General features: G+C 52.2%; 1 protein-coding gene across 11 annotated transcripts in view; it reads right to left on the bottom strand.

Annotated features, from left to right (window-relative positions):
* The window catches only part of MVB12B (multivesicular body subunit 12B), a 57,217-nt gene extending 40,249 nt beyond the window's left edge, over nucleotides 1-16,968 (bottom strand). For 3 of the 11 annotated variants that reach the window (XM_066333015.1, XM_066333014.1, XM_066333025.1), the window contains exons 1-6: nucleotides 16,105-16,184; nucleotides 10,527-10,649; nucleotides 6,185-6,292; nucleotides 3,101-3,197; nucleotides 563-692; nucleotides 165-287 (exon numbers count right to left, since the gene is read on the bottom strand). In XM_066333015.1, coding sequence (XP_066189112.1) covers nucleotides 165-287; nucleotides 563-692; nucleotides 3,101-3,197; nucleotides 6,185-6,292; nucleotides 10,527-10,649; nucleotides 16,105-16,167 — 644 coding nt within the window. In that variant the 5' untranslated portion in view covers nucleotides 16,168-16,184. Of the gene's footprint in view, nucleotides 1-164; nucleotides 288-562; nucleotides 693-3,100; nucleotides 3,198-6,184; nucleotides 6,293-10,526; nucleotides 10,650-10,794; nucleotides 10,914-11,669; nucleotides 15,880-16,104; nucleotides 16,230-16,905 lie in introns of those variants that run through there. The other 8 variants (XM_066333017.1, XM_066333019.1, XM_066333023.1 and 5 more) reach the window with 8 other exon arrangements.
* Nucleotides 16,969-20,622: the final 3,654 nt, after the last annotated feature.

Raw genomic sequence — 20,622 nt, 5'->3', positions numbered from 1 at the left:
AACTTCCAAGCAGGAACTCCAACAAAGCAGCGCGTTCCCTAATCAGACTGTGACACAATCCTTCCGTACTGAAGCAGCACCCTGCTCCCTGGTTTCCCAGGCAAGGTTCGTAACCACAAGACGTGCAGCATCAAGCAGCAGGAGCTGGAATGCAGCAAACCTACCTGGGCAGGCTGGGAGCGGGCGCTGAGGCCGGCGCTGGGGCGGGAGCAGCCGCAGGCTGTGCGGGGTCGTGGTTCCGTGGCACTCTGCCCATGCGGTACCAGATGCCCATGCTGTTCAGCTCCCTGGGGAACCAACACACACATCACTGCCAGGGCTGCACGGGCACCAGCCCCTGCCGTGTGGCACCAACACCTTGGTCAGTGACAAGGAGTGCAATTAAAAAAAAAGGAGGGGTGAGTTAATTCCTACATCAAACTCGGTAACAACTGTACTTATTTGGGCTTTTCTAATGATGAGCTTCACCTCTTATGAGCTACTTGGCAATTACAGGAGCATAGGGCCCTTGCTTTGGTACAACTGCATTCACGACAGCAGCTCTGCAGTGAGGGGCACCTACCCTATGAAGGTGTACTGAGGAGGGGCCTGCTTCGATCTCCCCAGGATTCGGATATCGCAGATCGCTGCCTCTGTGGAATCTCGAGGGATGAATTTAATGCACAGCCTCTTCTTTCTGAAAGCCACTTCTTCTGCAAAAACAACCCAGAATACAGGATGAGTTCTATGCAAGATCAGAGTATAAATGTTATTTATAATCTCTCCAGATATTAGGCAGGTAATCATGGCAGAACTGGTGCCAAAGAACAGACATATGTCAATAAACCAGCCAGTGCAGTGCCATTCAGGGAGAAATGTTCTATCAGATGTGTTATTGGCACTGCAATAACCAGATCTCCTCCTGCTTGCTGCAGAGAGCAGCTCCCACGTGTGCCCCAATGCTGCCCCACAGCACGGAACAGCAGGTGACTGCCAGTTCCACATGCCTCTTGCATTCCCGTGCTCTTTCCCAGGTAATTCTGCCTGACTGGCCTGGACAGCCATACCTAAACATCCCTCCCACAAGCACTGCCTCCAGGAATGTACCTGGAAACTTCTGATATAACCAGTCTATTCATTCTGCTACGTGCCTCCAACCAGCCACTTCCAACCCACTGCGAGGAGGAGCAGGCAGAGCCTGCCATGCAGAGAGGCTGAGTGTAAGAGCTGTCTGTCCAAATCTCACACATCCCAAGAGTTAGTGACATCTCATGATCAAGTCAGCAGGCACAGAAATGATACTCCCACCATGTTTGCCCTGGTTCTGTGCAAGGACAAACCAGATTCACAAAGCAGTAAGTGCCAGAACCTCCCACGAGGCAGCTGCACTGCTCCGACCTGTGCTCTGAGGGTGGATGAATGCACTGCACAGCCCTTCCTGTTATGTGTCACAGAGCAATTCCACTTGTTTCCATGTTACTCATCATGAAAACCTCAGGCCTTATCTGTGTAATGAATTCTTCAGGCTGTTTACCAGCATGCAGACACAACCCACAGCCTGTGCTGGTGCTGTCTGTGGCTGGCACTGGCACACAGACATGGATCTGTGGTGCCTGGAAAACAACACTCCACCTCACCCTAAGGAGTCTCAGGGTGAGCAAAGTGAGGCTCCTGTTTGGATGCAGGCACCTGGAAAGCAGGACAGAAGTCTACTGATATACTGAAAATCTAAAGAGCAGATGCTGAATGAAAATCTGGAAACAACCAGCAACTACAAACAAGTGCCTGGAAAATAAAAACCCTTCATCTTAATATGAACAAATATCTTCCAACTTAAAATATGCTCACTTCAACAGATGGCAAGCAGCCCTGTCTCCATAGGCTCCTCCTGTTTCGTAATCCACGCCTTGGGAAGCAGCAATCCATTCCAGCCTCTGGAATGTGCTGCTGCACTAGCACCAATAACCACACAGACGGTGTGAGGTGTGCCAATAGAGCATCTGTGCATGCAGCTTGCAGTTACAATGGTGTTTTTAGAGATGGCAAATACCTGCATCCCTGAAGTCTAGTCTTCCCCTGCTCTGAAAAAGTAAGGCTTCTGTTTGAAGTGCCTAAAACTGATTTTAGGAGTCTAGGACTTAAGGCTTCCTGAAATGCTTCTCAGGACCTAAGGAGTACTGTATTAAATGTATTAACTGCGAGTCAGCTGTCACTGTGAGAGGAGCACAAGTTACAGAGTTTTGTGACCACAGAGCTAACTCTGAACAAAATCAGTGCCTCTTATTTGACTTTTTCTGCAAATACAAAGCAAACTATTTGCTTTTGTCTGTGTTCTCTTTCACACTGTTTCCTTAGTACAGGCAGTTCCTCTGCTTTAAAGACGGTGACAGTCACAACCCAGTGCATTTCAAATTAATGACAAAGGCCCCTTCCACCTTTCCACCAGGACTTTCACAGAAATCGAAGCAGCACACAGTAAGGTCCAGCACTCCCAAGGGTCAGAGGATAAGCCAACAATTCTACCTTGTACCACACGTGCCCAAGAATTTTTCAGAAGCAGAGGGTGACCTGGGGAAATGGTCTTCAGAGTCTTTCACTTTCAGGCCACAGGTTCCAGTCAGAACCAGATCACAGTGACTGAAAACCCATCCTCAGGTGCTGCAGCCCCAGATGAATGATTCCCTGCAAAGCAGGTTCACGTAACCCCTTTCTGCTCATTCCTAGGCCGGGTTTCATCCCTGACAGGCACTGGGACCAGCGCTTCTGTGATGAGCAGCTGCACAGCACACACCAGCACCACTCCTCTCCTGCTCCATTCCCATGGGGCTTGTCCCCTGCCAGCCCAGTGCCCTCGGTGCCTGCTGCACAACACAGGGCTGTCACCAGACGTGGCTCCAGCTGCTGCTGGCACAAGTCCCAGGGGAGCTGAACACTCTGTTTGGGAACTGCTCACTCAGATGTTCAGTGAAGCAATTGTACCTTGCAGAAAGGAGGATGGTATTCCCCCTGGACACTGCACCTGTACCCTGTGCCAGCAAACACAAACATACCCGACCCCCTCAGCACCTCCTGGCCTCCACAAGCACTGGCAGAGTGGGATGAGGAACAGATGTCAACTTACGTGTATCAATGGTCTCCTGGATGGGCATGAAGCCGACAGGCAAAGTGTCCTTGATATCAATCAGCTTCATATCAACCAAGACATTGCCTAAATGGCTCTTTGGAGAGAGAAAAGAAACAGTTGATTATGACAATGTCACCAACTTAAACCCCAGATCTCCCCACCTGCTGAAGCCTGAGATGCCTTGTCATTGGATCTGACCACAAAAAGAAATGCTAAATATGTACCAAGGCAACCCTCGCAAGTGTCCTCTTGGCAGGAACCAAACATTGGCTGACTAGGAGATACCAGACAACTTTCAGCATGCAAAATTTGAGCATCTCATCCACCTCCATACTTCCAGACCCTTGGAAGCACAGTCAAATTCTTCCTTTTGTAGGCACAGCAGTTTGAAGTACAACTTTCACCAGCTCATCCACTGAGCAGTTCTTACACACTCTACAAGAGCAAAATGGCATTTCCATGACAGTAACAGCAGAAAGCATTACAGAATGATGGCTTATGCACACATAGCCAAAGTTATTACATGCATTAGCTAATTAGTACTGAATAGACAGGGTTCTAGCTCCAAATGCAGCACGCTCCAGAAGCACAGGCCATTTGGAACAACAAAATTCATTTAGAGTCCATATGAATTCTGAACTCATGCCTTGTCCTATTAATCAAGGCTTGAAGAGCTCAGAGCTCAATTCAGAGTGACAGCCTCCACAATGGTTTGAAGAGCAGATTTTCTTTGCAGTTTCTGATAAAACCAGCAGTGCTGCCAATAATCTGGGGTCACATATGAAAGAAGAACACATTTTAGGTACTGCACAGTCTTTATAAACAGAAACACAACACAGAACAATTAAAATTTCATCCCAAGCCATGAAACCATGTAATTGAATTTTACTGTTACTGGTTGCAAAGTACCTCCTTTAGTTTTATCTGGCAAGAGTTTTTCAGAAGAACCTGTACTCTCTGATTATTTCACCAAACTACTTACAAAATATTTAAATTTGCAGGCTCTGAAATAAGGGGAGGTCAGGTCTGAGTTTATTTTTGGGAGGTCCTACATTTTATGGTCAGCTCCTCACCAGAAGGGCCAGCAGACACAAGTGTGGCACACATCCTCTGCTCAGGTGAAGAGGTCAAAGCCAGCAGCATGTCTCTGACCAGCCATGTCCAGGGCATCTTGGAGCAAGCAGTGCTGGATGCTGCGAAGCCTCAATGTGTCAGTTAACATGGTCCTGGCACAGCAAACAGCAGACAAAGTAGCTGCTGCTGATTCATCTTTCATGTTTTATTTATTTAAGCCGTCTGTGTGTTACAGTGGCAACTTTCTGCTGAACCATGATCGCTCCTCCAGCAGCAGCAGACAGGTGGGAGAGGTGTCTCCAGGGGGCTCCTGCGGGAAGCCTGGGAGTCAGCTCTGCACAGGAGCAAAGGGAACGAAGCCCCCAGCCTCAGAGCCCCACCGTACAGGTCTCCCCACACTCAGCTGCAGCACTGCCCTTGTAATTGGCAGATACTGCAAACTGCTGAGAGTGATGGTTCTGCTAAAGAGGCACTGCAGACTGACTCTGCTCTAACACTGATATCTGAAGTGCATTAACTCTACTAACTATGGTATGTTCTTCAGGAGAAAAGAGTTCCCACTGGTTTGCTAAACACAAAAGAAACCTCCAAATGGTAAAACTTCCGACCCAAAGTGCAGCAACACATCAGAGTCCAGGGGAGAGAGAGGAGCCTCTCACCTCCCTTCCTCCCAGATGAGGGAACTGGAGCCTTTAGCCCCCAGATGTCCCCAACAGGGAAGCACATCACATATCCCGTGTGGCCAAAAGGACCGAAGGAAGGGGAAACTTTTGCTTTAATTTATGCCTCATCAATATGAAGAAGGTACTTCCAAACCATGCCAAGCCCAGGGTTCCTGCCAAAAGTCCAACAGGCACCACCTGAGGGTATTTTCACTGTCTCTGCAGCCAGCAGCTGCTCCTGTCCTGTAATTATTTCTGACAACTTCACATTTCAGGTAGCCACAGATAAACCTAATATTCAAATCAGCACAAACCTATTTAATAGCCTCCCTGCCTATTCCAGGGCTGCTGTTCCTGCAACTGCACATACTCAGGGATGAAAAGCACAATTATTGTCCGTCCACCCTGGGAAGTGATATTTCCCATAGCTCTGGAGCTTTACTTTAGTCTGTAATTGCAGGCAGGGAAGCGGATGGAATAAAGGCCAAATGCTGGGAACTGGCAATGCCCAGCTCTGCTGCCAGGACCCGTGAGCAGCCCCTGAAGCTGCCATCACTTTTCTGTTCCCACCACAGTGAAAGCAGGAGTACAAAATGGTACTTCCAGGCCCTGCCAATCGAGTCGCCGTGAATATCCAAAGCACGACCAAAAGCAGGATTACCCACTAGATGGAGTGCATTCATTGCAGAAGTCAACAGTTCCTCCAGAAAAAAAGAAAGTTTTCACAGTAGCCTCAACTAAAAGCACAGCAGAATGCATGAAGCTCTTGCTGCACACAGTCTCCTCTCCTCCACAGCAAGTGTGGGCAGATAACTGCTGCTAAGCACGAAGTAACTCATACTTAATAGTCAGACCAGATTACAAGAATGGGGTAGCATATGCACAGTGTGGGCACTTTTTCAAGAATCAGCACCAAAACCAACAAAGAAAGCAGGCTAATCCTGCAATAAAATATCTGTGATGCCCCTGGATTCAGTAACCAACATTTCCTTCACCAACACGACCTGCATTGTTTGTTTCTTGAGGAATTTGGGTTAAACATCAATCAGGACCATGAGTGGGCAGCACCCATTGCTGCAGCAGGAAACGAGTGAGAGGCTGCTGAAATGCAAACATTCCCTTTTGTGCTTCTTTTATTGCAGAAGATTTTGTCAGCAATTTCTTTCCATGAGAAACACAAGACAAAATGCAAATATTCTGCCATTGCAGTTTGCCTCCTTACTCACCCGTACTCAGCGAAACGCCTGCTTGAATTATAATTGGCTCCATAAAATGAATCATCTTATGGGTAAGAGTACACCAGGCACAGATGCAGATCATGCAGACACTCAGCAAATGGACTTACATTTTCTTTCGAAAACGACCTGGTGAAGCACAGGTACCGTGTGACCTTGGATTTAAATAAGCCATCCTTCCACAGGTCAGCATCCAAACCATCTGCTGTTTGTGCAACCTGCACAGAAGAGACAGAGGGAGAGAGGAGACATGTGAGCCAAGATAAAGTTAATACATGTGCAGTACTTCTTCCTCAGACCTCTCCTAATTAACAGCAGCCCAAACTTTCACAGGATCTCATTAGTTTCTTCACAAGGTGCAGTGCAAAGAACTTTCAAGAGGAGGTATAAAAAGAAGTTCTAAAAATGCTGTCTCTCAGGAGACCCTTGATTAAAGATGCTCTGACAAAGGCTACTCTAATGAGGAAATTGCAACTTCAGTTACAGTCTCCAAACAATAGTTTGGAAAAGTCAGCAGATTGAGGCATTCATTACCACCCTACACAGAAGGGCACACTGAGCATGCTGGGAGGGTCTGTGAAGACAGAGCACAACAGACCCATCTCAGGACTATTTTCATGGAAAGCCATCAAGGAATTCTGGCTCCCAGGTCAAAAAAGCTGCTTCCAGCAGGTGGGGTAATCCCTGGTCACTGGTGGATTTTAGTAGCAGTGCTGCATGCAAGGACACACCCTGCAAATGTCCCTCTCCAGTGGAAGCCCACATGCAGCTGAACTGATGGCACATGGTGGTGCTGGGTGAGGAAACAGACCCTGGACCCTGCACAGGAGAGAGAGCACGATGTGCAGGAGAAAATCTCACTTTGTGTTCATTCAGGGAATGGGCAGAGGCAGCACCATGCACTGGGGAAGGGCCCCACTCTCAGCACCTGAGCACTCACCATGCACAGAGCAAGCTGGTCAGAGCCCCCGGCCCCAAAATGTTTGTTGTTGAGTAAGAGAGGAGGCAAGAAGGCAAACACAAGGAGAAAGGTGGAAGAAACAAGATCCCCCATCGGAATCAGCACCCAAATGGAGACTCCAGCATGGTCTGAAGCTCCACAGAAACTGAACTTCTGCCTAATGCCTCTCAGATGGGGCAAACTGCTGCACTGTGGCTCTTGTAATCACACTGAGTGAGCCCTTGGCCCCAGAGCTGCCTGATAACAAAGAGCTGACACTTGGCACTTTTGCACCCATGTTTAGTTGAGCAGAGACTGCACCAGGCACAGGAACCAAGAGCTGTGTGCTGACAAGGCCTCCAGTTACCCCACGTGCAGGAGAGAGACAAGAGACAGTCTGATCTAGGCAGCAAAGTGCACAGACTGCTCCTCGAGTTTTGGCAACTGCTGCTCACAAGCCCCAGCTCAGGTCAAGCCACTATACAACACACACAGCTCCTGTGTTCAGGCCTCTGCAAAGAAACATGCCTGATTTTTAAACAGCCACATTTTAGAATAGGATTTTGGTGAAATTTTTTTCTTATTTGAATTCCTTGAATTCAAATCTTCCCTGAACTGCTAACTCAGGAACATGTAAAATCCACATGCATCCTCCTCTGTGATGGGTAAGTCAGTCCCGGTGAAAAGATACTGAGGAAACAGTCTGCTTGGGAAAACTGCTGGCATACAGGGATGGTAAGCCTGAACTCCAAGCCTGGAGAATGTAAGCATGAATGAACTTGTCAGAAAACTCACGGGGAAAGAAAACAGAGCAGTATAAACAGGAAACTTCTTGCATCACCTGCTGGGCTCCAAGCAAGGAGAAGCTCCAGCAGCTCTGGAAGCAGACCTGTGCCTAATCAGCGTGCCCTCAGGACAGGAGCCAAGTGGGAGAGGGCACAGCAGACCTGGCCAGCAGGACAGGCACTCCAGAGCCCCAGCTTGCCCAGTCCTGCCTTGGCTGAGAGGCAAGGAACGTGCGAGACAGAGGATATGGCACCTGGCACTGAGCACACGGCGCCCTGGGCACCAGAAATGCTCCTTCTCCTCATGAAGCTGGGGGAGACACTCCTCACTGTGCTACAGACAGATGGACTTGGCAGAGGGACACCCGGCAAGGAAGTGACAGCCCACCACACAGGGTGACCTACCTGCTGCACAGCAGTCAGAATGGGGTTACTGCTCCCAGCCAGGTCTTTGGCAAGCAGCTCCTTTAAACCTCCTGCCCCACAGGGTGATCTGCCCCTCTGGCAGAGTCAGGGCTGCTCCTGCTGGGGGAGCAGCTCGCTCGGGCACTGCCCCAGAGCAAACCCACCACGGAGCTGGTGCTCAGCCTGCAGCAAAGAACACGGCTGCACAGGAACCACACCTCCCTCCTTTCCCAGGCTCCTGCCTCCCACCTCTCCTCCCCACCCAGGCACTCGGGGTCTTGCCAGTTTGGTTGGATTTTCAGGAATCTAGCTTCAGACACACTCTGTGTATCTTGGCAAAATCAAGTCTTTGGTGCTCTAGCTGTGAAAAGGCCTGGCCAGTTATTACAAGTGCCAGTAGTGCATTTGTTTTCTAAGCAGACACAAAGGCAATAGAGATTATGGAGTAACTAAAGTCCTACAGAGGAAAAAAGGCCTCCTTCCCATTTGCCAAGACATCCCCCCACGCACTGCCACCTGCCAGCTCCAGATGGGCAGTAGGCTGAGCCCTGGAGCTCCATGTGAACCTGGGAAATGGCCCTGGACATCTCCAGGCATTTAATTTACACCTGGGATGATCACCCATGCTCCTGGAGATTTCTTTTAAAGAGAACAAAAGGGAAAATGAAGTTGTTAATTGGAGAAGCATAGAAATGAAAAAGAAACTGGTAAAGCCTATAAATAACATATGTGTCTCAGAAAGAGCTGGTTACTCCATTGCAAAACTTGAAACCATCACTGAAACTACATGAGGAAATATTTTTCCATGCAACTCTGAATCCACCTGTGGAACTGAATGCTGCAGGATGCAGTAGTGACACACAAAGCCATTGGATCCCTAAGCGGACTACAACATCCCCAGAAACACCACTGTTAACGCTTCCCAAAAGGTGAGTGTGGTTCTCCTTTCCATGGGTGAGGACAGCAGGGTGGCTGGCAGCACTCAGCACACTGCAGGGCTGGGGAAGGGCAGCGGGCACTGCCCACGGCTGCTCCAAGGGCACACAGTGCCCCCGAGCACAGACACTCACAGCAAAGGCAGCTCCTCGCTGTGCCCTGAGGAGACAGTGACCCACATTCACCAGCATTACACCACCACCATAATTGGATTAAGCCACAGGAAGACTCTTTTATCTTGTTTAGTTTAAACTGCATCTCCCCATTAAGCCACAGGCAGGCTATCTGGGGTGAGCGCTCTCTCTGCCCAGCCATTTAGGCAAAATGCAATTCTGTTATCACAAGTCTCACACTGTCCCGTGCTTCTTTATCAGGGCAAGCAGCTAATTACACAGCCTGGCTCACACAGGTAATGAGCACTTGGAAAAGCACAGTAAATGTAAAAACCTCCCAGGTCTTTAAGGAGCCTTTTCACAATTCCCCCTTTGTGTCCTTACTTCAGCCTGATCCATTTTGTTTCCTCACACTGAACAAGGTATGCAATGATCCAGAGCTGAAGAGGCGTGAGCAAAGCCTCAAGTCAGCTGGCTTCCACTCCCACCATGCAAGCTGTGGCTCTGGAAACCCAAGGTGTGATGTAGCACAGTTGGAGCAGACACATAGAAAGGCAGATGAACTACAACCAAATCTTTCTCTATAGATCTCTGCAAGGTCAGTATTTTATACTTCACAGTTTGGGACACTGATCTATGAGTAGAAACATCCTGCTGTTGGTTACACAGCAACTAATCCAAGGAACAAGCAGCTGCTGAACAGTAACCTCCCTTTATCTATTTACACATTTATCTATGCTGTATGCAGTTGCCTTTTCCTGCTGCTAGTCTCCTGGCAAACTTTAGTTTAGAAGTTGGCATTCTGCAAACCTCTAAAATCATCCTTGCAATTTCAGTTGGATGCAAAACTCTGATTCCCTTTCTGGAGCTTCTCATCATCATTGTGCAGTGCTGATATGTGGGATTAAACAGCTGATGTGGGATCCATTTATTTAGAGATATAATTTGTATAGTACTTAGGACTCCTTCAGGATGAATGTTACTAGGATTATTAAATTTGCTTGCCACAGTGGCCAGCTATTTCTGTAAACCCTTCCTCCAGGAAATTAAGCTCCTCTGGAGTGGCAAAGATGAAGTGGCAGATTTTCACCCACAGCCCTCTGCTGAAGGAAAGCACCAAGTGCTGTGGGCTCAAAGCTGGCTACCAAAGGACTCCTCACAGCACAGTCCGAAGGCACGCCCTCTCTGGAAGAGATGCTGTTCCCAACAAAGCCCAGCCTCCCCAGCGCAGACCCAAGGCAGGAACTGCAGCAGCTCCAACAGCTCTACTCACAACATCGTATCCAGTGGGTGCCCGGCTCCGGGAGGCCACCACCCCGACGCCGGTGATGGGATCCATGGGCAGCTCGGGCAGGGCGTCCGTGAGGTCCCGCACCTCAGGCATTATGGACTGATCCTGCAAAAAGGCAGCAGAATTAAAGGGCTGCTGGGCACCACACCCCAGCAGAAGCCAGAGAACCAAGAGCACACACGCATGCCACAGTGCCTGTGCTGACACACCACAGACGGCCAAGGTAAACAGAGGATTAGGCCAGACACACCTTCTGCACTTTCATTTGCTTTTGATAAGAGGGTACACTTGTGCAATGCCAAATAGGTTAGAAATTTGGGCTGACAGCCTCTGAGACTCATTTTGTTGCTTCCATGGGCTGGTCTCCATCTAGCAATGACAGGAAAACCAAAGCTCAATCCCTTCTCTCCCGAAAAGAGAACAAATTTCATCCCCAGGTTAGGCTGGTTGAAGCAGCTCTGTCATTTTAAACGGCCAGAAATCTGCTCCTAATGGCTTTATGGGGAGGTTCCCCATCCACTGTGGGTGTTAAGACATGCTGGGGGCTCCTCCACGAGTCGTGAGTCCCATCACAGCCCCCTCAGCCAGACTGATTTCAAGGAGCAGCACAGATGTCTCTGGCGCTGGCTGCAGGGAGCCTCCACACCAGGGAACACAGAGGAAGCACAGGGTGGGCTGGTGCAAAGCAGAGAGGCCTTGAGGAGGCCCGAGCATCTTCCAGAAGAGACACATCACCGAGAACGTCAAGGGAGGGAGATATGCAAAAAGGACAGAAGCAGGTAAGACCAACTAATTTCGGAGGGATGCTGCTGCAGGAAGCAGGAGTGAGGACAAGAAAGGGGCTGATAACAACCGAGGTGAAGGATGGGGAAAGGTGCCACTGCCTCAGCATGTGGTCTTCTGCAGAGGCAGCCAGTTAAAGCAAGTCTTCTCTGGCTTTCAGGCAGGAATGCCCCAGGAAACCGCCCCCCACGCACCCCAAGACAGGAGGGCAGTGCTTTGTGTAAACAAGCATCACTGCTGCACAGCCAGACAAGCCGTGAGCCAGAGCTGCCTAATTCAATTCCCTCCTCAGAGCAATCAAACCCCAGCATTTCTAGGCCATTCAGACGGCTGGTTACTTACTGCTTCTAGAAAAGGCAGAGGTGAGTACTGGTGCCAGTGGGACCTGGGTTTATACTTCACAATGCCCAGTCAGAACAAACATCGTGCTGCAGGCAATAAAAAAGAGCAAGTCTGGGCCCTATGTAAATAATAATAATGTCACATGAACAGCCATACTACTTAAGGAGTCCAAAACAACAAGTGCTAGTGACCAGTAATGGTGCAAACACTATTGCTGATGAACCAAACAGAGGCGAGATCTCTGCTTTAGCACCAGGACACACGTCCAGCACACAGAGCAAAGCACAGAGCAAAGCAAACCCTCTTCACTCCCAAAGCAGCTCAAACCCTTGAGCATGATGGTGAGCAAAGCCTGAGCCACAGGGGCTCACCCTCCTCTCCCAGCAGGCTCCCTGTCCTCAGGGTGGGCAAGGAGCCCAGGACCCTGCAGGAATGCTGGAGGCACTGGCACAGCCATGACTGACCCCGTGCCACATGTGCCACCCCACAGCTCATCCAGAGGCCTCACAAATAGTGCAAAACCTCAGACATACAGCATGGAACAAACATCACGTGAATTTAACAAAGAGCTTACAATCTGTTCTTCACGAATGTTTTCTGAAACTTCTTCAAGTAACAGTGTGGTAACTTGTTACTACATATTGGGAGGAGCTGGGAGGTAATGAATGCTGACATAAGCTTCTCTTAGGCCATTTTGAACTGAAATCCAGGTGAGCGATGATATTCCCCAGCGTGCTAAGAACACCACACGGCAGGTTCCCACACAGCTGCAGCTGCACTGCAGGGAAGCAGATCTGCTCACACCGTGCCTCCAGCCTCCGCCAAACACACCCTGATGAAGTGCCTGCTGCTGAACACTGCCCAGGCTCTGTCTCACCATGCTGGGGCCTGCTGCAGGAAGAGCCAGCTGCCCTGGCAGGAACCTCAGCAGCTGCCAGGTCAGCCTGGGCAAGGCTGAGGACAAGGGGTCCCCAGCACCAGCACAGAAGGAGCTCCACCAGCAGCGTCGTGCCTCCCTGCCAGCCTGCTGGCACCCCGTCCTCAGCAAAGGAAGAAGGGCACCTTTGTGGGAGCCATGTGCAGCCCTGCTCCGTGTGGCAGGGGGAGGGGACACAGCATCAATCCTCACTTTGTGCAGGCTCACACAAAGCCCCTCTATGGCTGAGCGCTGGGCGTGGGGCTCCGTGCCCAGCCACGGTGGACACCACGGGGTAACACGGTGCAGCACCAGCACAGGGCCCTGAGCAGCACCTGCTGCAGCAAAGGACACCAAGCTGTCCCTGCCCAGCGAGCCCAGCCCCTTGCTCTGCCCTGTGCCCACAGCTGGCAGGGATGGCACAGCACCACAGCACCTGCCCTGCTGGCAAACCTGCTGTGGGCACTGCAGCGTGGGCAGCCTCTGACACACCAGGCCAGTCGCTGTGGGCAGCTGAGCTGTGTCCGGAGCAGCAGAAGTCAGTTGTGCACTGGGATAAATGTTTCTGTGGACTCTGCACAGGTCAGAGGGGAGTCTCTGGCTGGGCAGTCGCAGAGATGATTAGTTATGCTGCACTTCTCCATGAGAGCCTCAACAAAGTTTGGTTTTCTTCTACTGGGCCTTTTAACTTAAAAATGAAAAAACAAACAGTGAAAGAGGAGGTTAAATTAAGGAGCAGGGTTCTCTCTATTAGGCAGCCTGTTATTTTAATTCTCTTTAGCAAGGTGAGTTTGACCTGCATGCCCGCCTACCATTGCAGTGGCCGAGCACTCAGCCCAGGAAATGCCCACCAGCATCCTGCAGCAAGCTGCCTGTGCCCAGCTGCTCACTGCAGGCTTATTCCGGGAACAGGCCAAAACAATGAGAAGAACATTTTTCCCATTAGTTGGGAGCTTGCTCCCTGGCAGTTATTTCAGCTGTGGGGCCACATCCAGTCCCCAGCAGCCAGAGGAAGCCGGATGTGAGCTCTGGGGCAGGAAGAAGATTCAGGACACTGTGGGGCCACCCAGACAAAGCCAGTGGGGAAAGAATGTGTGTCTAACAGAAAAGTCCCTGTGCATCCTGCCAGCAGCAGCCCCAAGCAGCGAAGCAGGGTGGGATGGTTGCAGGACGAGACGGACAGGATGCACTCTTGGACAAGCAGCCACCATGCTGCTGGCTCCATCCCAAATCCTTCCCAACCCTGGAAGCAGACGTGCCCCAAGGCAGGAGGGGCAGTGTCCCGGGGATCCTGATGCCCAGCTGCAGCAGAGGCCTTCTGGGACCCTGCTGGTTCCTGGCACAGCCTTCTTCCCACAACCCATGCCTACACTCACACAAATTCCCCTTCTGCCAGCACTCCCATGTTTGTCTATTTATAGCCTTTTTGCTTCTTCTCTCCCATTTCCTTGTTAGCTCATCTGCCTTTATTAGTTTATCCTAGGCATACTTTTCTGCTGCCTCCACCGAGGTGACTGACCACACACACTGCTGGGCTCTGGCTGGGACACACATAACAGCACAAGAACCCGCTTTGAGAAATGAATGCATTACTGTGAGTTTCTAGTCCATTTTCTGCTCTCAGTGTTCCTTTCCAACAAGTTCAGCAAGTTCAAGAGCTGGTGGGTACATGACCAGACCAGGCCTTTCAATGCATTTTATACAGAAACATCATGCTGCCAGCAAAGCAGGTCAAGCTCTGAAGTTAAATAGCCAGGGACTTAAGAGGGAGAATGATGTTATTGTTTCTTCCTCCAACTACAAGCCCTGCACTTTGACACTGGCATGCTCTTCCCACAGGCAGAAAAGTATGAGCTAAGGCAAAACTGGGAAAAAAAAAACCCCAACTACCTGACTGCATCCCTGCAGTCTGTGGGAAATGGTCCCATAAACCAAAGCAGACACACTGCTCAAACCCTCGGCCCGTCACTCCATCCCTGCAGCACGGTGGGCAGCACTGCTGGCACAAGGCATGCTGCTCTGGAGCTGCACTGCTGCAGCTCTCCCATGCACTGCTCCAGAGCCACAGTGCTGCAGTTCTCCCACGCTTCCCACCACGCCTGGAAACCGGACAAGGTCCCTGCCAGCTTTCTATTTCTGTTCATGGAACAGGACATAGTTTCAATCAGAAAAACAAGAGCCCACAGTGGCAATCAGCATCAGGGCCTTGGAGGCCACCATCAAACAGGGAGAATTTCAGTGTCACATTTCACCACCATCGAAAGCACGCCTGGAATCACCCCTGCAACAGGCTCCCTTAGGAGACAGTTGCCCTGCACCAGCTGCAAAATCGACTCTTTGTGACTGAAGGGAATGGAAACAGGAACTTAAGCAACAGAATGAGCAAAATTGAGACCCTGTGTTGCTTCACAGCACTTCTAACTATGGACACACATTTCTGAAGAGCGTCCTGTTTCAAACCAAAATAGGTTTCCATACACAGATGACCTTGCACCAGGGCAGCAAAACTGAAATGACATTCAGTTCAGTTATTTCTATCTTGGCACAGGTATGAACAGGTCCCTGGGGGCTACCAGCACCCTTAAGCCTGGGATTCGCTTTGTCAGAGATGCACGTGGTACAAGAACCAGACATCGTCAGTTTTCTCTCACACCCCCAGAAGCTCAAGTTATGCCTTTGTCTAGAAGGGAAGGCCATCTCAGCTAAAAATTACATGCATGACGCTGCCAACCTTCTGCACAAGGCACAGGCTCCCTAAAGAACAGATGAGCGTGTTCTCACTCCATTAAAATAAAACACAAAATGGAGAAACCCCAGCTTTACCCTGAGCAGCTACACACCTGCTGACAGCCCGGCCTGTGGTTTCAGCGTTACTACGACCAAGCTGAGAATGCCCCAGCCCTGGGAACATGCAGACAACACTGAAGACTGGCGGACCTTTAAAATTCTCTCCAGGAACCCCAGAGAAAGCTTAAAAGCCTCCGTGATGCAAGGCACGAGTACATAAGACAGTGAACTCTGTGTGGCTGCTCCAGCCAGGCTGTAAGCAGTGTCACACCTCCAGCCACGCACGGAGCACAGGTAACAAACCACAGTCAGGTAGGCCCTGCTACAAACGCAGCAAAAGGCCACAATAAACACAGATGGGTTTTCCTATTTCGTCTAACCGACACCAAGAATCTACAGCAAATTCCGGAGCAGGTCAAGGTCACCGGAGCTCTACCCCAAGGCTGGTACCGGAGGCCGCTCCGGCAGCTACCCCGGCCCCGGAGGCACCGCCGGGTCTCACGGAGGGCACCGGGGCCCAGGCGCCAGATCCCCGCCACAGCGGCCCCGGCAGTCCCGGCCCGCGGCCGTGAACGCCCCCGCCTCCTCCCGCCGGGCCGTGCCGGGCCGTGCCGGGCCATGCCGTGCCGGGCCGGGCCGTGCCGAGCCGTGCCGGGCCGTGCCGGGCCCGCGGGGCCGAGTCGCAGCAGCCGCCCGAGCCGGGCCGGCAGCGGGGCCGCGGGGACACTTAACTGTTGCCCGTGCGGCGGGCGGCGGGTCGCGGCTCCCCCGGCGCAGGCAGAAGCAGCTCCTCATCGCCCGGCGGAGCCGGCGCGGCGCGGCCCGGCGGGAGGAGGAGGCGGGGGAGCGGCCTGCGGCTCGGGCGGAGCGGCGCGGGGCGGGGAGCGGCGCGGACGCCGGGCAGGCCCGGGCCCGGGGCTCCCGGCACGGCTCGGGCTGTGCCGCCGCTCCGCGCCCACCGCGGCCGGACCGCGGCGCGCAGGGCCCAGATCCCGCCCCGCCCGGCCCGGCCCGGCCCCCGCGCCGCCCCCCGAGCCCCGGGCCCTGAGCCCTGAGCCCCGAGCCCTGAGCCCCGGCCCCCGAGCCCTGAGCCCTGAGCCCCGGGCCCCGGGCCCTGAGCCCTGAGCCCTGAGCCCCGAGCCCCGGGCCTGAGCCCCGAGCCCCGAGCCCTGAGCCCCTGCCCCGAGCCCTGAGCCCCCTGCCCCGAGCCCTGAGCCCCAGGCCCTGAGCCCCGAGCCCCCCGAGCCCCGAGCCCCGAGCCCCGGGCCCCGAGCCCCGAGCCCCCCGCCCCCTGCCCCGAGCCCCGGGCCCCGAGCCCTGAGCCCCGAGCCCCGAGCCCCCCGAGCCCCCCGAGCCCCCCGCCCCGAGCCCCGAGCCCCGAGCCCCGAGCCCCCCGCCCCGAGCCCTGAGCCCCGGGCCCCGAGCCCTGAGCCCCGAGCCCCCCGAGCCCCGAGCCCCCCGAGCCCCGGGCCCCGAGCCCTGAGCCCTGAGCCCCCCGAGCCCCCCGCCCCGGCCGGCCCTCGGGACACTCACCGCGGCTGCCGCACAGCCTTCCTCCCGCCGCCCCGCCCGGCTCGGCCCGGCTCGGCCCCGCCCGCGGCCCCGGGCACCGGGCTGGGCCCCGGCACGGCCCCGCCGCCACACCTCGCCCTTCCCCGGCCGCGGGCAGTGCCCGGGCCCCGGAGCGCCCGGCAGCGCCCCGAGCACACGGGACGTGCCGCCTGGAAATGGCCGAGGGCTGTGATTCGGGCAGTGTAACCTCCTTCCTTCTGGAACGGGCTGCGCCCAGAAGATGGGCAGAAGCTGCTGTGGGCTAAGGAAGGGCAAATGGTGGCAAACAATCTGGTTATCCTCGCTAGAAGTCCCTGGGATTGGGAGGGATGAGTGGTTTCAGGAGCTACCTTCAATTCATTCATATGTTTAATTCTCTGTCTCACCATGGCCTGAAAAACAAATCTACGGTCTGGTCCAAAGTGGTCTGCCTGGCTGGCTGGGTGAGCAGCAGCCGCTTCCAGCGCAGAAACCATCCTGGGGTGCTCCTGCTCAACGTGAACGCTGCCGGCGTTGAAACAGACAGGGCGCCCATTGAAATTCGCAGATGATGTGAATTGCGGCGTATCATGGGACAGCAGCATGGCCCCTACCCCATTATTACATGAACCAGTCCTCAGGGCTCCTCCAACCCCTGGCTCTTCATCCTCCTGTGGTCAGACTTACTACCGAGCAAAACACTGTGAGCTGTGATTAGTCAGTGTTTGAGGGGTTTGTCTGGAAGGCAACGTACACATTAGTGGTTTTGTGGTCCTGTCCATAAAGCAAACAACAGAAACTGGTGTCCTGCTTCATCCTGGTCTGGGACCAAACCTTCCTCCTGTCCCGACTGGTGCTTCTCTCCAGGAAAGCATTTTACACTGGTGCGTGCTGAACCATGGTATTAATCGAGTGTATTGAACAGCAGCTCCCTTCCCTCCCTGCTTGACCAAGGCTTTCTGGCTTGCACTGTGTACAGCCCTGATGGCTCTTAGTGGCTTCTGCATCCAAAGATTAAATATATATATAATTTTTTTTCAGTGATAAGGAATACAATGAATTTTTTTGATTTGGAGAGTAATTTAGAGCGAAGAAAAGATGATGCCTGGTGGAAATGAGAAATATATGTCCCATACATAATATATGCCCCAAATGTCCTATTACAAATACAAGAAGATTTCCTGAACTGGAGAAGTTGTTACACATTACAGTGTGCTAATGCTCCCCCACGGAGATGCTGATACTGAGAGAGTCTTTAGTGTAATAATATTAAAAATCCGAGAGTTTCAATAAGATCCACCCTGCTACCACGGTGGTAGGAAATGAATTGATTCCAAAGGAAGACTCTAATTGCTGCTTAGTATCCACAAAATATTCAAAGATTCACTGCAAGCATATATCCCGATGTGTCTGTGGCATGATCTGATAACATGTTTTCCGGAGAGAGTCACTTCCCAGGCCGCTTTAGCTGCTGCTGCCCTGGGAGCGGCCGCAGCCGGACAGCAGCACAGCCCCGGGCGATGCTGGCGCCTCTGCCCGCAGGCACCTTTAATTCCCGGCAGGGCTGGAGGCTGGGAAAAGCCCTATTGTTCTCTTCACAGGGCACACATGGCTCTGAATCAGCGAACACTGCGTGTTGGGTGCATGAATCATAGCTGCACTGGAGTTGGTTAATCTATCCGTGTAAAGTTACTCAAAAGCATAAATATTTGCAAGTGTAATGCTTTCCCCTGAATATTTTACATCCATCTTTTTCAAGATCCATTTATTTACTCCTCTTTATTTCAGAACATGTCTTTTCTCATGAGTTCTGCAGTCCTGTACATGCTGTCCAGTTCATACCAGTGTCGATCCCCACCACCCTCTTTACGTTTCAAGCATTTTGTAACAGCAAAATCTGTCTGTTCCTAGATACCACCTCTAAAGAATAACAGTGCACAAGTTTCAGCTGAGAACAGACAATATACAGAGTCCTGTGGCTAGCACAAGGACACGGGCCAGTGCTGCTGCACATGCTACTCCCAAGGGCAGCAGGAACTCCCAGCATCAAAAAGGATCCCAGTCAGCAGGGAGAAACAAGCCGTAAAGGATCCTGCATCCTCATCCTGCCTGTAAGCCAAAGTCCTTTAAAATCCTTTGTGCTGCAGGAATTCATCTCTCCATAGCCACATTTAGCACAGTAGTGCAATAGTGCTGCACATTCCTTGTTTTCCATGCTTGTCTTTGGAGGAAAATCAGCCCAGAGTTTCATTTCATGCTGGAGTTGCTGCAGGTCACGGCTCAGCTGTTGTCTTATTTTAAGGTTTCTTGAAGGTAGGTTTAACCTGCTACCTCTAATTTGGTGCACCAAAATATCTCTTTGCAGCCAGAACTTCCCTTCTAATATTTCTAGTTTATATCTTGATTATTCTAAAAAAGTGAGGAGCTCCTAATCTCCTTTAACCCAGGCAGCCACTCTGAAACTCTGATCTATTTCCCATTAACTTTTCTATCCCATAGTTGTTACTCAGCACTAGATAAGTTGTCACATTTGTATTTCTGTTATGATGTACAGGGCACCAATATACAGCAATCCTACCAGAGATAACTGATTTATGTAGCACACAGTGGTGGCTTTGGCCAGGACGGGTTCAGCCCCTAAAGAAGTTCAGAGCATCCCTCACCTGAAGGGATGGTCCAGGAGGAGAGACTGCACCAGCTGCCTCTACAACAAGGGCCCAAAGCATCCTGTGACCTGCCAGGGACACAGGGAGCCTCTGGCCCGGGGTGCACAGGCACTGTTCAGTGGTACAGGGATGAAGTCTGGCCTCGGGAGTCCTGTTTCAAGGCCCCACAGGCAGGAGCAGCCCTGTTTGTTGTGTGGAGCCAGCCCGGGACTAAAGCACAACTGCTGTTCCACCAAATGGAGGGCAGAGAGAACGCCATGCGGCTAATTGCCAAGGAGAGCCACGCATCCAGAGCCTCAGATTATGAGTAATGGCCACAGCACGATGGAAACCTTTGCTTGAACAATTTTGAATGATGAACACATTTGAGGAAATAATGTTTTCTTTGCAGGCCTCCTCTGATGAAATGCTACTGCTTGCTTTGCTGTCTCACTCGGGGTGGGTGCTGTCCCCACAGTGCCATGGGCTGCTCAGTGCCCGTCCGTGCCTTCCCTGGATATGTGCAGGGAAACCCATGGACGTGGCTGGGCTGGAGAGCTGCTGTCCCAGGAACACGCTGGCAGCAGACAGCATTCCAGTGCCGGCTGTCTGCACAAAGGAATGCCAGGCAGTCAGTTAATAGGTGACCATTTGGCAGTGCCTCTGGGAAGTTCGTCACAGTTCAGCTGCTTTTGCGAGACTTTGTTTGGGTGCAGCCCCTTCTCCATTTATCTGTGCAGGATCCCAGCTCTGGTCTTCCAGCTCCCAAAAGCAGGGCCACAGGCAGCACCCCTTGTTCCTCTTAAATCAAAAGAAGTGATTCACACACTGCTTAAACTGCAGCAGCCAGGGATTTTGCACCCCTGTCTAGCCCCAAGCTGTCCCCCCCGTGCAGCAGCACCAGGGAATGCCAGGGGCCCTACCCCCTCCTTCAGGAGCACATTGACTCCCTCCATGGCAATTCCCAGGCCAGCTGGCATCTTTAGGCACTGCTGTTTGGCTCCTTGGCTACTGCAGCTTGTGCATATTAGCACCCCAGCAAGCTTCCCGTCCATCTGACAGGAGCCGGTGTGGA

This window comes from Sylvia atricapilla, chromosome 19 (assembly GCF_009819655.1).
Source record: "Sylvia atricapilla isolate bSylAtr1 chromosome 19, bSylAtr1.pri, whole genome shotgun sequence".
In the NCBI taxonomy this organism is placed as follows: Eukaryota; Metazoa; Chordata; class Aves; order Passeriformes; family Sylviidae; genus Sylvia; species Sylvia atricapilla.
Note: the sequence above shows the minus strand (reverse complement) of the source record. Positions and strands in the feature narration are given on the sequence as shown.